General features: G+C 44.6%; 1 protein-coding gene across 1 annotated transcript in view; it reads right to left on the bottom strand.

Annotated features, from left to right (window-relative positions):
* Nucleotides 1-708: 708 nt before the first annotated feature.
* Nucleotides 709-13,414, bottom strand: part of SFI1 (SFI1 centrin binding protein) — a 553,452-nt gene continuing 540,746 nt past the window's right edge. The window contains exon 32 of the mRNA XM_078667725.1: nucleotides 709-1,575. Within this exon, the coding sequence (XP_078523851.1) occupies nucleotides 1,468-1,575 (108 nt within the window). The 3' untranslated portion in view covers nucleotides 709-1,467. The remainder of the gene's footprint in view (nucleotides 1,576-13,414) is intronic.

Here is a 13,414-nt window from a genome sequence, read left to right as displayed (position 1 = left end):
CATCCATCCTGTTGCTCTGATGGGCAATGTGTAAATAACCAGATACACTTCTACATGTCTACTACCTGTATGCAGTCAGTGCTCTAACCCCAGAACAGGGTGTGAGCTGCAAGGGAGGGTTTAGTGTTGTGCTGTTGCAGGTGAGAAGTCTTCAGCTTCACTCAGGTGTGGTTGGGCAGGCAGTAGGCCTACAATCCCACTGAGGAGGCAGGGCCTACAGGGGGTTGTATGTTATTACAACGAATTCCGTTGCAACGCATGCCTTTACCACGCATGCGTTACAACGGAATGCTATATCAACGAACAACTTTTTCCTCTAATTGTTCGTGGTGACGTCATACGTCGTTAAGAGGAAACGGGTTTCTTTCCGTTTCCTCTTAAACGACGCCGAGAGACTTTAGGTGAGTTTCTTTTTATTTGGGGGGGAGACTCCCCCAAGCCCCCTTTTTTAATGTTTGCCTTTACCACACATGCCTTTACTACGTACCTCGTAGTAAAGGTATGCGTGGTAAAGGCTTCCGTGGTAACCACGCATGCGTTGTAATGCATGCGTGGTTAATGTTTCCGTGGAAACGGCCGCGTTGCAGTGTCCGTTTCCCCCTACAGGGGCATCACAGCTGAAAACAAGACCCCTCTGAGGGTCGGGCTTCTGTTTAGAATCAAGGAGTGCTATAAAGTGACAGCGCCTGAGGCAGGAAAAAAGGTAAATTAACAAATTACAAAATCTGTTTATTGATACAAAACTGCTGCATTATTGGAGATGAAATGAATAGGATCAGAATTTAACACCAGCAGGCTCCTCCAATGGAAGTGTGAGTGTGCACTCTGCGTGTAGAATGAGGGAGATGAACATCGAGCTCCATATATATATGTAAATATATATATCTATAGATATGGTATGTACATGAAAACAAGTCATTTTAGTAGACAGTTCTGCATTGTTTATGTAAATAGGTGTGCTGACGTCACAGGCTGAGCAGGAAGCAGACACTCGCTTTGGAAGCCAATCGCAGCACCTGACTTCGACAAGGCAGGATTATGGGATGTATTTTATTTAGGGCACTGGCTGAACGCTAAGATGGTTCCATGAAAAGAGCTGGCATTAAGAAGATCCCGAGGGAAGAGGGGGCAGAGTCCATGGTGGCCATGCGGTCGCAGTTACAAGTCCAGAGTGGCCCGTATGTCCTGCAGGCGAGCCATGCATCTCTGCTTCAGGGAAGAGGAGCCAGGGGCAGAGTCCATGGTGGCCAGGCGGCCGCAGTTACAAGTCCAGAGTGGCCCGTATGTCCTGCAGGCGAGCCATGCATCTCTGCACCACGGAAGAGGAGCCAGGGGCAGAGTCCATGGTGGCCAGGCGGCCGCAGTTACAAGTTTAGAGTGGCCCGTATGTCCTGCAGGCGAGCCATGCATCTCTGCGTCAGGGAAGAGGAGCCAGGGGCAGAGTCCATGGTGGCCAGGCGGCCGCAGTTACAAGTCCAGAGTGGCCCGTATGTCCTGCAGGCGAGCCATGCATCTCTGCGCCTGCAGCCTTCCCTCTGTCAGCTGCTGGGCCGCATGGTGAATCCGAATATCCAGCTGGAAAAGAAAAACATGAACTGACCGTTAACACAAAATTAATGTCATTAGAAATGTGTTTTTATCAGAATGCTAATGTACTTTGTTTTCTTGATTAAAGATTGTTATATATTTTATTTCTTTGAACTCATTCATTTTTTTTGTTACAATTATAAATTTGTGAACTTTAAGTTGCTTGGGAACTATATATTCCACCGCGTTAGCACAAAAATCACATTGGGGTTCAAACTAAGGCTTTACACGTGACATAAGGTGAGGAGAAAACTGTCCAACACAGAGAGTCGCACACTGCCACGGGAGGGGTGTTCACCTGCCTGGAGACGGTTGTCATACAAAATAGTGCACACAGTTCACAGTTTCCATACCCTCACTGGTGACTCCTTCCCACCCCATAAACCTGCAGGGCTCCCTCTTTTCTGAATCCGAAAAAACAATCTAGCAACCGAGCAGACGAATGTATGACGTTACAACGAATTCCCTTGCAGCGCATGCCTTTACCACGCATGCGTTACAACGGAATTCGTTTACCACGCATAACCTTTCCCTCGACTACTTGCGTGGTGACGTCATACGTCGTTAAGAGGAAACTGATTTTTTTTCCGATTTCTCTTAAACGACGCTGATTATGTGCAGATCCCGACGGGACTTCTGGTGAGTTTTTTTATTTGGGGGGGAGACCCCCCCAAGCCCCCCCTTTTTTTACTTTTTACCTTTACCACATATGCCTTTACTACAAACCTCGTAGTAAAGGTATGCGTGGTAAAGGCTTTAGTGGTAACCATGCATGCGTTGTACTGCATGCGTGGTTAAAGATTTCGTGGAAACGGCTTCGTTGTAAAGGCCGTTTCCCAAACTGCATGCTCTTTACCTGTGTCATTTTTACCTACACTCTTGTGAAGGCTAGGGCAACCACTTCTTGTCCGTGCCAGTCACTGACCCTTCTGTCCAGATCAGAGCCTCGAATGCCAGGCCCCACTTGGCTGACACCAGTTTGGTAGTTCCACATTCCTACACTCTGTTATCCTTCACTCCCCGCCCCCTTGAGAGGTACTTTTGTACTGGGTATTTTGTATGTCTTGAACAACTTCCATTAGTTTCTGGTCTTAGTAATGCCTATTCTCAATCACTCAGTTGCACTGTTAATGCCACTCACTCACTCAATTTCACTTCCACAAAAATACCTACACCCACAAACACACCCTCACCTGCAAGTTTCTTTTTTATCACAATCTTCAGCTGCCGGTACTGGACACAGCTCCTTCCTGCCTCAGATGCTGAAGCAGGGAACTGAAATCTGGCCCCTTCGCAGGCTTCACCCTCTCCCAGCTCGAGATATGGTATGGTGGGGTGGGGTTAGGGAGTTTTCAGACCCCGCATCACTTTGTGATGAGACGGAGAGGTTCAGAAAAGAGCCCGATTGAAGTCTAGGCACTGCATGGTTTACGCCTAAAGCATCCTGTGTAAGTATGGACAGCATGTCACTAATGGGAAAGCACCAAGGAATGTCAGATCCGCCCCATGACAGATGTCCAGAGCTGGAAAGCTCTAGCCCTATCTGTTGGCTTGTGGCTGGTCGATGCTCCTCGGTGTGCCCGAGACAGCCATCAGACAAGTTCAACACCTCAGGGCTTGTAGCAAGGGTTTGGATAGTTTTTGATTATACCTGGAGTGAATAGGATACTATTCATTACTGATACAAACAGGCGATGGCAAAGCCAATAGGTCTCGCCTATGCAAGAGCTATTGGCTTTGCCAATATGTTTTAGCCATGTTGTACAACAGCGTGGCTGTTGTTCAGCATGGTTAAACGTTTGTGGCGTAGGGGGGAGGGGCCCATGGAGTGGTGTGGCATGGATATTGTGTCGTACAGTGGCATAAAGTGTTATATAGTGACGTGGAATGTAATGGATTAGTGTGGAGTTGTGGATTGGTGTGGAGTGTCATGGGATTGAAGAGGAGAGTCAGAGTGAAGTGATGTAGTGTGGAGTGGCGTGTGATGTGGTATAGGGTGGAGTAGAGTGTAGTGGAGGGGTGTAGTATGGAGTGAATTAAAGTGCCATGGAGTCGATTAAAGTGCCGTAGAGTGGAGTAAAGTACTGTAGAGTAAAGCATCGTGGAGTGGCATAGTGTGGAGTGGTGTAGAACGGAAAAGGATGTAAAGGGTCGTGGAGTGGAGGGTCAGAGTGTCGTGGAGTGCAATAGAATGGCATAGAGTGTCATGTCAGATTAGAGGGGCATGGGGTGGCATAGACTTTGACAAAGTGGAGTGACGTAGAGTGGAGGGGCATAGCGCAGAGTGGAGTAAAGTTTTGTATAGTAGAGTGCCATGGAGTGGCACAGAGTGGAGTAAAGTGGCACAGAATGTTGTATGTTGGAGTGGTGTAGAGCGTCTTAGAGTAGACGGTCGTAGAGTATTGTGTCGTAAAGTGAAAGGGAGGAGAGTATTGTGGAGTAAAGCATAAGAATGGAGTCGCATAGCTAAGAGTGGAGTAAAGAGCCAGAGTAGAGTGGAGTGGCATAAAGTGGAGTGGCCTAGAGTGGCGTGGAGTGTCCTAGAGTGGTGAGGACTGACCTAGAGTGGAGTGGTGAAGAGGGGAGTAGTGCCATAATGTGTTGTAGGGTGGATGGCATAGAGTGGAGTTTGCATGGTGCGATAGTGCACTGCCATTACAGAAAACACATTTTCATCTGAAATGGCCATTACATTTGCACTGAAATACAGTTGTTCTGATAAAAGTATACAGTGCACGAACTATAATGTGCGGGAATGGCATGATCAAATGCATTGATTTTTTTTTGCTCATATTAAAATATTTCTTTCCTTACACTTCAAAATTACAAAAAAGCGCTTTATTTGTTATTTCCAAATTCTGATATATTCTGAAATATTTGCACAGGTCATTTACATTTTGTTGTGTGCTAGAAAAAACATAACATTCTACAGCCTTTCATCTTACATGGGTACCAAGCAGGATTGTCACATAAATCCTCTCACTTTGAAGTCAGAGAAAGAGGCGGAAAGCCGGGGGATTAAGGTCGGAACTGAGCGAAAGCGCTGACTGTGAATATTGGTTGCAAGATTCAACTGTAATTAATTTTAAAATGTGATTGAATTGCACGATCTCAACTCTGATTTAGTCGCAAAGGATTTGGTTGGACCGAGGTGGAGTGTATGAATTTTATCATCAACTTTTAAGAACGAACCTGTGTGACCATCGTTTTTAATCTCATAATTGCACTTACCACTTTATCTGCTAACACGGTGGCGCAGGGTATTTTTTACAGCTTGTGCACTATCTCCTGACCCGCGTGCAGCCGAGTAGGCGCTGTCACGGAAGGAGGCACAAGGACCCGCCATCTTGGAGGGAGGGGTAGGTCTGCGGACTAGTTGGCGCAGCCCCCCGCCCTCCTCCCGCCCCCATAAAATGTGCATGGGGACTCGTCCGCGCAGCGGGCGGGCGCGCCGAAGGCAAGCCCATCTGCGCCCGTCCACGCCGGGCCCGCGCTCAGCGCCACCACCCCTGGCCAGATTCCCTCAGATCCCCTAAGGAGGGTCACTTACAACCGAGCTCAGCTCTGGAACCTAGGGGGGGTAGGAAAGAAGGCCAGCTGTTTGCGGTTGGCTCAAGATAAAGATCTGCAGCCAGGCCCGCAATGCTGTGCATCATGCAAAGTAAACCTTCCATTGATCATTGGGGGTAGAACCAGAGCCTTTACTCAATCCTCCATGTCCAAAGAAACTGGTAGAGATCAAATTACCAACTGTCTACTTATCAACGTGAGATCATTGGTAAAGCACAGTATTGAGTGTGCTGAGCTGATTACGGATCGAAAGGTACAAATAGCCTTCATCACTGAGACATGGACGGACGCTGCGTCGGGGCCCGATCTGATAAAGGCTACTCCACCAAATTATTGCAACTTTGTGTTAGACAGACCTGGTAAAAAGGAGGGGGCTTGGCCATCATTTATCAGGCGTCCCTGCATGGAGTCTTCTTCCCAGTGACCTCAGAGGCATGTGAGGCCCTGGGGTTTAAGCTGGAGCTCTCTAATCATCAATCCTTTAAGGGCTGCCTCTTGTATAGACCGCCTGGGACGAAGTCCACTTTTTTAGAAGCAGTGGGAAGTATCCTGGAAGAAGCCCTTTGCACCAACTCTTTCACGGTTTTGGGTGATTTTAATTTTCATCTAGAAGGAACCACGGATGGGGACACTATATCTCTACTGGAAGCAATGTCCGCAGTGGGTCTGACCCAGGTGGTCTCTGGGGCAACGCATCAGGCGGGCCACACATTAGATGGGATTTTTTCTAATAATCCTGATCTGGTATTCTCTAAGGTTGAACCTGTGTCCTGGACAGACCATGGGGTGGTATTATTTACCATCCTTAGCCCTCTGGTTAAGAAGCCACGGAGAGAGGGGCAATCAACAAGGATGTGCAGACCATGGAAAAACATTGATGGCACAATCCTTGAAAATTTGCTGACAGCCTCTAGGCCAGTGATGCTCACTGACGTGGACAAAGCCACCTCCGAGTATACAGAGTGGCTTGATGGGGCCTGCCATAGGTTAGCTCCGCCTAAGCTATGCCGGCTTGCCAGGCAGGTCCCATCAGCCCCATGGTACTCGGACGAGCTCAGAGAAGCAAAAATAAATTGCAAAAAGTTAGAGCGGATCTGGCGAGTGAATTATCATGAGTCTGAAAAAGAAAGGTTAAAAATCAGCCTAAAGGCATATAAAGACAGCATTAGGAAGGCCAAGAGTGCCTACTATACGGACCGAATTGAGAAAGCTAAGAATTCGGCCAAGGAACTGTTCGATACTGTGGTCAGTTTAACCTCCCCATAACCAGTGACGGTTCCTCCCAACATTGAACTTTGTGAATCACTGGCCGACTTTTTCTTGAATAAAGTCCAAGCAATTTTTACCTCGCTGGAACAACAAGTGGCCCTTAGTCGTGCGGAGGGTTCCTACAGGGCCCCTACTGCCGGGTCTTCTGAGGAAAAACTATCGGCCTTTAAGCCAGTAAGTTCGAGCGAGGTTCTAAAACTTCTGATGGCAATTAAATCTGGGTCACCCCAAGATCCCTGTCCTACGGCAATTGTAAAACTGGCAGCTGTCCCTATTGCCGACCACCTAGCCAATATTTTCAACCTGATGTTCGAAAAGGGTGTCTTTCCCACAGTGTGGAAGCGGGCTTCCATCTGTCCACTACTTAAAAAACCCTCGCTGGACATCACGGACCCTAATAGTTATAGGCCAATTGCCAGACTACCATTGCCGGCAAAACTTATAGAAAAAATCATGAACTCCCAGCTCTGCTCATTTCTGCGTAACTCGAAGGGTCTAGACCCGGCCCAACATGGGTTCAGGGAAGGGCACAGCACTGAGACCGCCCTGATTAAATCTACAGAGGAGGTCCGGAAAGTGCTGGGTGATGGGGGCCAAGCGGTGCTGATTCTTCTGGATCTGTCAGCAGCCTTCGATACGGTTCACCATGCTATGCTGATGGATCGATTGGAGGGCTGCGGGATCCAGGGGCAAGCACTCAATATTCTGAAGGCCTTCCTGACAGATCGGGTACAAGTGGTGGCTATGGGTGATTTCGAATCAAGACCCTTCGAACTCCCCGGGGGGGTCCCTCAGGGATCCTCCCTTAGCCCCACTTTATTTAATATCTATGTATCCTCTCTTGCCCCAGTGATCCGATCCTACGGGTTCGAGTTAACGTCCTACGCAGACGACACCCAAATTGTGGTCTCGATGCTTCCAGGGAAGGAGCTGGGGGTGGCAGCAAGGTTCCAGGACTGTATGTCTGCAGTTAGTTCCTGGATGGCCAAAAGCTGCTTAAAATTAAACTCCTCCAAGACCGAGGTGCTTATTTTTGGGTCAAATATAAATCTCTGGAGTTCCAAGTGGTGGCCCCCAGATATGGGATCCCCGCCATCTCCGGTACAAAAGGTGAAGAATCTTGGAGTCATCATAGACCACCAACTTTCTTTTAAACCTCAGGTCAAGGCCCTGACTTCCTCTGTACATTGTACTCTGAAAACCATTAGGAAGGTTTTGCCTTTCTTACCAGAGGGAAGCAGAAAAACGGTGGTGACGGCACTCGTACTTGCACGCCTTGACTACTGTAACAGCCTCTTTTTAGAGGCACAACAGGGGGTGCTTAACAAACTTCAGGTTTTGCAAAATGCAGCAGCCCGCCTGATTGGGGGCTTGCCCAAATTCTCATCGGTTGCTAAGGAACTAGAAGCGCTGCATTGGCTACCGATGAGGAAGAGGATTCTGTTTAAAGCCCTCTGCATTGTCTTTAAGGCACTGCATGGTTTAGGCCCAGTGTTTCTTCAGGATCATTTCCAGTGGTACAGACCAGGGAGACAACTTAGGTCTGCCACTATGGGACTGATTAAAACAACTTGGATCAGGAAAGCACGCTGGGGGGGTAGGAGCTTTGTTGTGGGAGCAACAAAGGCATGGAACTCACTCCCCCTGTTTCTTAAATTAAGCACCAATCTGTTAGCGTTTAGAAAAAACCTCAAAACATGGCTCTTTACCCTCTAGTCCGGTAATATTATACTCAGGGAGTTACCACTTTAGCGCCAGGACACCAATTGGTATTTGTGCGCTCTACAAGTGTTATAAATAAATAAATAAAAGTAAACACCAAGCTCACTATGAATGAAGTCAGAGCCTGACATTTGACCTCTGTCTTTGAATGCACAGCAAATGTGAGAAGATAAGAACATTTAAAGGCCTGTTTACATAAAGCAAGTTCATGAAGGATACTGTAAATAGGGTATACAGGTAATATGTAATATGGAGTAGTGTAGACAGGAAGGAAACAATATATTGGACCAGAGGCTGTCCCCAGAAGTATGGTAAAATATTGGACCCATTGGCGGATGCAGTGGAGTGAGGGAGAACCACGAGACCCAGATATAGGGTAACTAGGTATCACCCAACCCCCAATAATGGACATGAGAGTCAGAAGGGTGGTAAGCCTGAAGTGCACCAAGGTGAAGGGAGAACATCTTAAATTGTATTCGGATTTTCTGTTTTTTGTCCAAGAATGTGGAGACATACTTCAGTAACATTGTTTGCTGCAGCTACTGAGAGGGAAGGGGGGGATAGGTGGGGGTGGACAGGGATGACTGTTAGTCTAGTTTGTTATTGCGTTGGTAAAATGCCTACTAAAAAGATGCTTGGGGGAAAAAAAAGTAAACAGGGTATGCTGCATGGGACGGAGTATCTCAAGCTGGGCAGCCTAAAACAGAAAGTAAGCAAATGTGTGTTACAAAGCCAATGGTAAGCAATGGGCAGAATACATTCCCAGGGAAGCGGTCTTCAGCAAACCAGACAGCTGTGCTGTCTGATAGGCTTCAACTTAAAAAGGTCCAGGAACAAGGAATACAGAGTAATGTCATCCATAAGGACGAGTTGCCCCGTTCATTACCAAAGGTAACATATTTTTGTTATTAGATACTTATAATCACAGATTGCTCACCTTGTGAATCTGCAACAAAGCATTACCTTCTCTAGAAGGAGTGGACTTACACCGGGAAGTCCTGCTGGACAAAGCAGGCAAAATGACATTCTGGGGACTAGTGAATCTATAAAATAGTGCTTGGTGAAAAGTATGGCTAGATGGTCAGGCTGCTGCTGGGCAGACATCCAGACTTGAAGCTCCCTAGCTAAAGAAGTAGCAGTCATTGCACATTTGGAATGATCCCGAAGGCCTTCTTGAGGATCCACGGCATAAAACAGTTTGATGCAGTGAGCAATCCATTAAGAGATGGTCTGTTTCTGGACTACCTTTCCTTTCTTCGCACCAGCAAACAGCTGATCATCCAACTAGCATTCGTTATTCCTAAAAAAGTAGAAATTTAGGCACGCCGTTCATACAACAGGTGTATCCGCAGCAGGGAAAAGAATGTAGGAAGCCTGTTGGGCTAGCCTTTGTGGAAAAGTGACATCCTTTCAGAAAAGGTGATGCACACATCCAAAGCACCAATTTGTCAGGGGGAAAAAAGGTAGTAGACAGATGCTGAACAGACAAAGTCTGCAACTCTGAGAAGATGGTAATGCGGAAAACAGTCTTCATTGTTGAGAGTATCAAAATACAACTTGAAGAGGCTCGAAAGATGCACATATCAAAAACATTACTATCAAGCTGATGTTCCACGGGGTCATAATTCAGGGGCAGGGACAAAGGCCCTTTCAGACAATGCATCACAAAGGGTGATTTGTATAATGAAGTCTGATAAGACAAGCAAAGGATGGCCAAAAGGGTCGATAAGTAGCCCTTTACAGTGCACAGCTATTTCCAACCACCAACATGCAAAATTTCAGCAGTCCACACACGTGCACAAGTTTGGAATCTGAGCAGTCTTATCCTCAGCATTTATCTTTTTTTTTAAGACCTAGTTTGAATAGTTTAATTGATGGCCAATACTACCTGATGACAACCCGCTGCTGGAGAAAAACTGTTTATGAATGCTAGTTTTCTGAACAGAAGAAAAGTGTTTGGGCCAAACAGGTGAAGGGAGGGCATAATTTAGCTCCCTTTCTCAGTCCTACCCTGTGTTTCTTCAGCAATTGAAGATTTTTATTTGTAACAAGTTTATATACCGTGGCTCCTGAGTAAAAGATTTGATAATCGGTGTGTAGTAATTCAATTTAACATAATTTATTTTGCAATGATTCAATTGAATTTATGAAATTATTCAGTAAAAATGCTTCAAGATATTGTTTGATAAGCTAGTTGTTTGCCTTCTCACTAACTGGCAAATGGTTTCTAGTGTGTAAAGTCATAACTCAAGTGACAATCTGGTTATCCGATAGCTGGTTGACCGAGAGTGAATCTACATGACTAATGTCCTTTCTTCTCAATTTGAATGTGAGTTTTCCAATAATGGTGTCCTGAAAGATAAATATGCATTTTGCTTCTTCTGTTCAATCAAGAGGTGAAATACTGATCTAGTGAAGAACCCAGCATATGTTTTGGTGTGTGCTGACCCTGAGTCTTTCTGAAGCTAAAGATCATTTGATGCATTCATGTTTGACTGCTGCTTTCTCACGAGTACCTGTCTGGGAGTTTCTGGTGAAATATTCAGCAACTACTGCTAGGCTTGTGATAGAATGAATACTTGGTGGTGATTCTTCGGTTAAAAGATGTGCGGGGGACTCAAAAAGAAATTTTGAAAATGGGATTTTCAAATTATCTATTCCATTTCTAGGTCTCGCCTAGGCAGCGCTTGCGCTGTCTCTTCATGATATTGATATAGATCCAATTCTTTTGTTTTTACTGTACACAAGTAAAAAGACGTTTAATATGTATACAATATAACCAGATATCGGGGACCATTGCTACCAAGAACCCTTGATCCCTAAATATTTCCTAAAGTGCGATAATGTTGTACTATTTTTCTCCATAAAGTGCATAAATTTTAGGCATAGTATGAGCAAAAGCAGAGTTAAATAAAACATGATATATTAAGTTGTTGTAACTTTCTAAAATGTTCTCAGTTGACAATTAATGATTAAGGGCCAGATGTAGGTAAAGTACATTTACAGATTCTAAAATACCGAATTTTACCAATTCGGTATTTTAGAATCGGTAAATACTATGTAGAAAAAAAATCGGTAAACATTACCGAATCGGTAAGATTTGGTATTTACCGAATCGGTATTTACCGATTCGGTAATTGCCATTCATTCCAATGGGCCTGGAGACCGATTCGGTAAAATGGGGGACACATTCAAGGGTGCCAGGGTGTCACTTTGACACCCTGTTGCACCCCTGAATCATGCATGTGTGCAGATGTGGCACACATACATGCCCTAAGGGCATGGATGTCTGCCACATGGCACAGTTGAAAATTCACAGATTTGCATTTTCAAAGGTATTCGTTATTTACCACCAACTTATAGTTGGTGGTAAATAACTAATCCTAAAATGGGAAAAGCACTCATTTGAGTGCTCCCTAAATTGCGAATTCGGTAATTTACCGATTCGGTATTTTAAGGAATCGGTCATTTACCGATTCCTTAAAATACCGAATCGGTAAATTATCGAATTCGCAATTTAGGCCACCTACATCTCAGTAGCCTAATACCGGTCTGTAATGGCCGAAATTCGGTAATTTCGGCCAATACCGACCGGTATTGGACGACCTACATCTGGCCCTTAGAGTCTCTTGCAGCTTTTTCCCTACAATTATTAAAAACGTAGTAAAGAGATTTTAGGTGTAATATGAGCAAAAGCAGAGTTATAATAAAACAAGTTGTAGTAAGTTTTCACTTTCGAATTTATTTTTTCTCAATTGCAATTGTTAGGGGGTCTCTTTCCATGCAATTATTAAAAACTTTTAAATCAACAGTTTACAATAGAGTCGGTAGATCTTAAAACTTGCAATAACAGCCTGCCTGCAGTTACGTATTTCCCGCTCATCAAATGGAACTTCTTCTTTCTTGTAATAATCCTGATCATACACGTTATGTGCAGGATGTTTCCTTCTCTACTGCACAACCTACAGGGCATTTTAGTTAGTTCCTTATTCCATTTTTTCCTTTTATTTCTCCGGGGATATTGCCGAAACGGAGATGCATAAAATCTATTTTAAAGTTTCTTGACCATCCCGTTCAAGAAATGACTGATACTTCAATATTTTATATTCATTGATCACAATCCAGGCATGTGATCTACTGACCAGCTTCTCTTTTTCTTTAAGTAACAATAGTTTATGTACTGTAGTATGAACACATTTTTTAAAAGCAGCTGGAGAGGGGGACTTTGCCTATATTATTTGGATTCCCAGGACATTAATGGCTGAATCTCCTGCCACAAAGCTTGGCATAATTGGCTTCCAAAGGCTCAACTTACTCGGTTCCAAGTTTTAACATGGGCTCCTAATCTTGCTATTAATTGGTTTTTGAGCCCAAATTCCAATCTTATCTGGGCAGGTGACGCTTCCATAGGAAGGTAAACAGTGTTCTAAATACTTTTGTGGAAATTAAATTTAAAAGTGCTGCGTCTCTGCCCCGGAGTGCTTCACGGCCATATGTAACGGTTGGTAGAAATCTTTCTGCAACACCTTTTGATAGTGGTGCATAGCTTGGGCCGTTCTAAGGTTCTTTGTAATGTACAGAAGGCCAGGGTCAGGGAAACAGCTTTCCTCTTCAAGTCCTTCCTATGCTGTTTTAATGTAGCTCTATAATCAAACAGTACTCCCAGGTATCTGTACGTTGTTGTTAGTTCAATAGTTCAAGTAGGTTACCATCCAGATACCATTTATGCCTTTTATTTATTCTACCACTTATTTCCATAATCTTTGTCTTTGTTTTCTTTAAATTAACTGCCATACCATTTGTTATTGAAAAAATATATAAATTATTGTTATTGAAAAAATATATAAAAGATATTCTAACCTTATCATTAATAAAGCCGACAAAGGGGGCAATATTGTCATCTGGCCCAGAACAGAATACATGGAAGAAGCTCATCGGCACTTGGCAGATACATCTTGCTACAGAAAAGGTAATTTCTTTTTTTTAATATATTTTTTTATTTAACAGTAAGACAAGAGTAGGCAATACAAACATCAGGTGTTTCGCGATGAAATACAGAATAAGGGCCAGGCGGGGGAAATAAACAAACAATAATCACTGTAGGAAGTAAAGGGCCCAGCACGGATACATAGAACGGAAGCAGGAAACAAGCAATCTGTGAATCAAGCAAAGCGATCCCACCCACACGACCCATTCATAATGACACAGGATAAATAAGTCAGCAAAAACACCCGGACAATAGAGGATCCGTGAAAGATATACAGCC

Source organism: Lissotriton helveticus, chromosome 11 (assembly GCF_964261635.1).
Source record: "Lissotriton helveticus chromosome 11, aLisHel1.1, whole genome shotgun sequence".
Lineage (NCBI taxonomy): Eukaryota > Metazoa > Chordata > Amphibia > Caudata > Salamandridae > Lissotriton > Lissotriton helveticus.
This window is presented reverse-complemented; position numbering and strand designations above follow the sequence as displayed.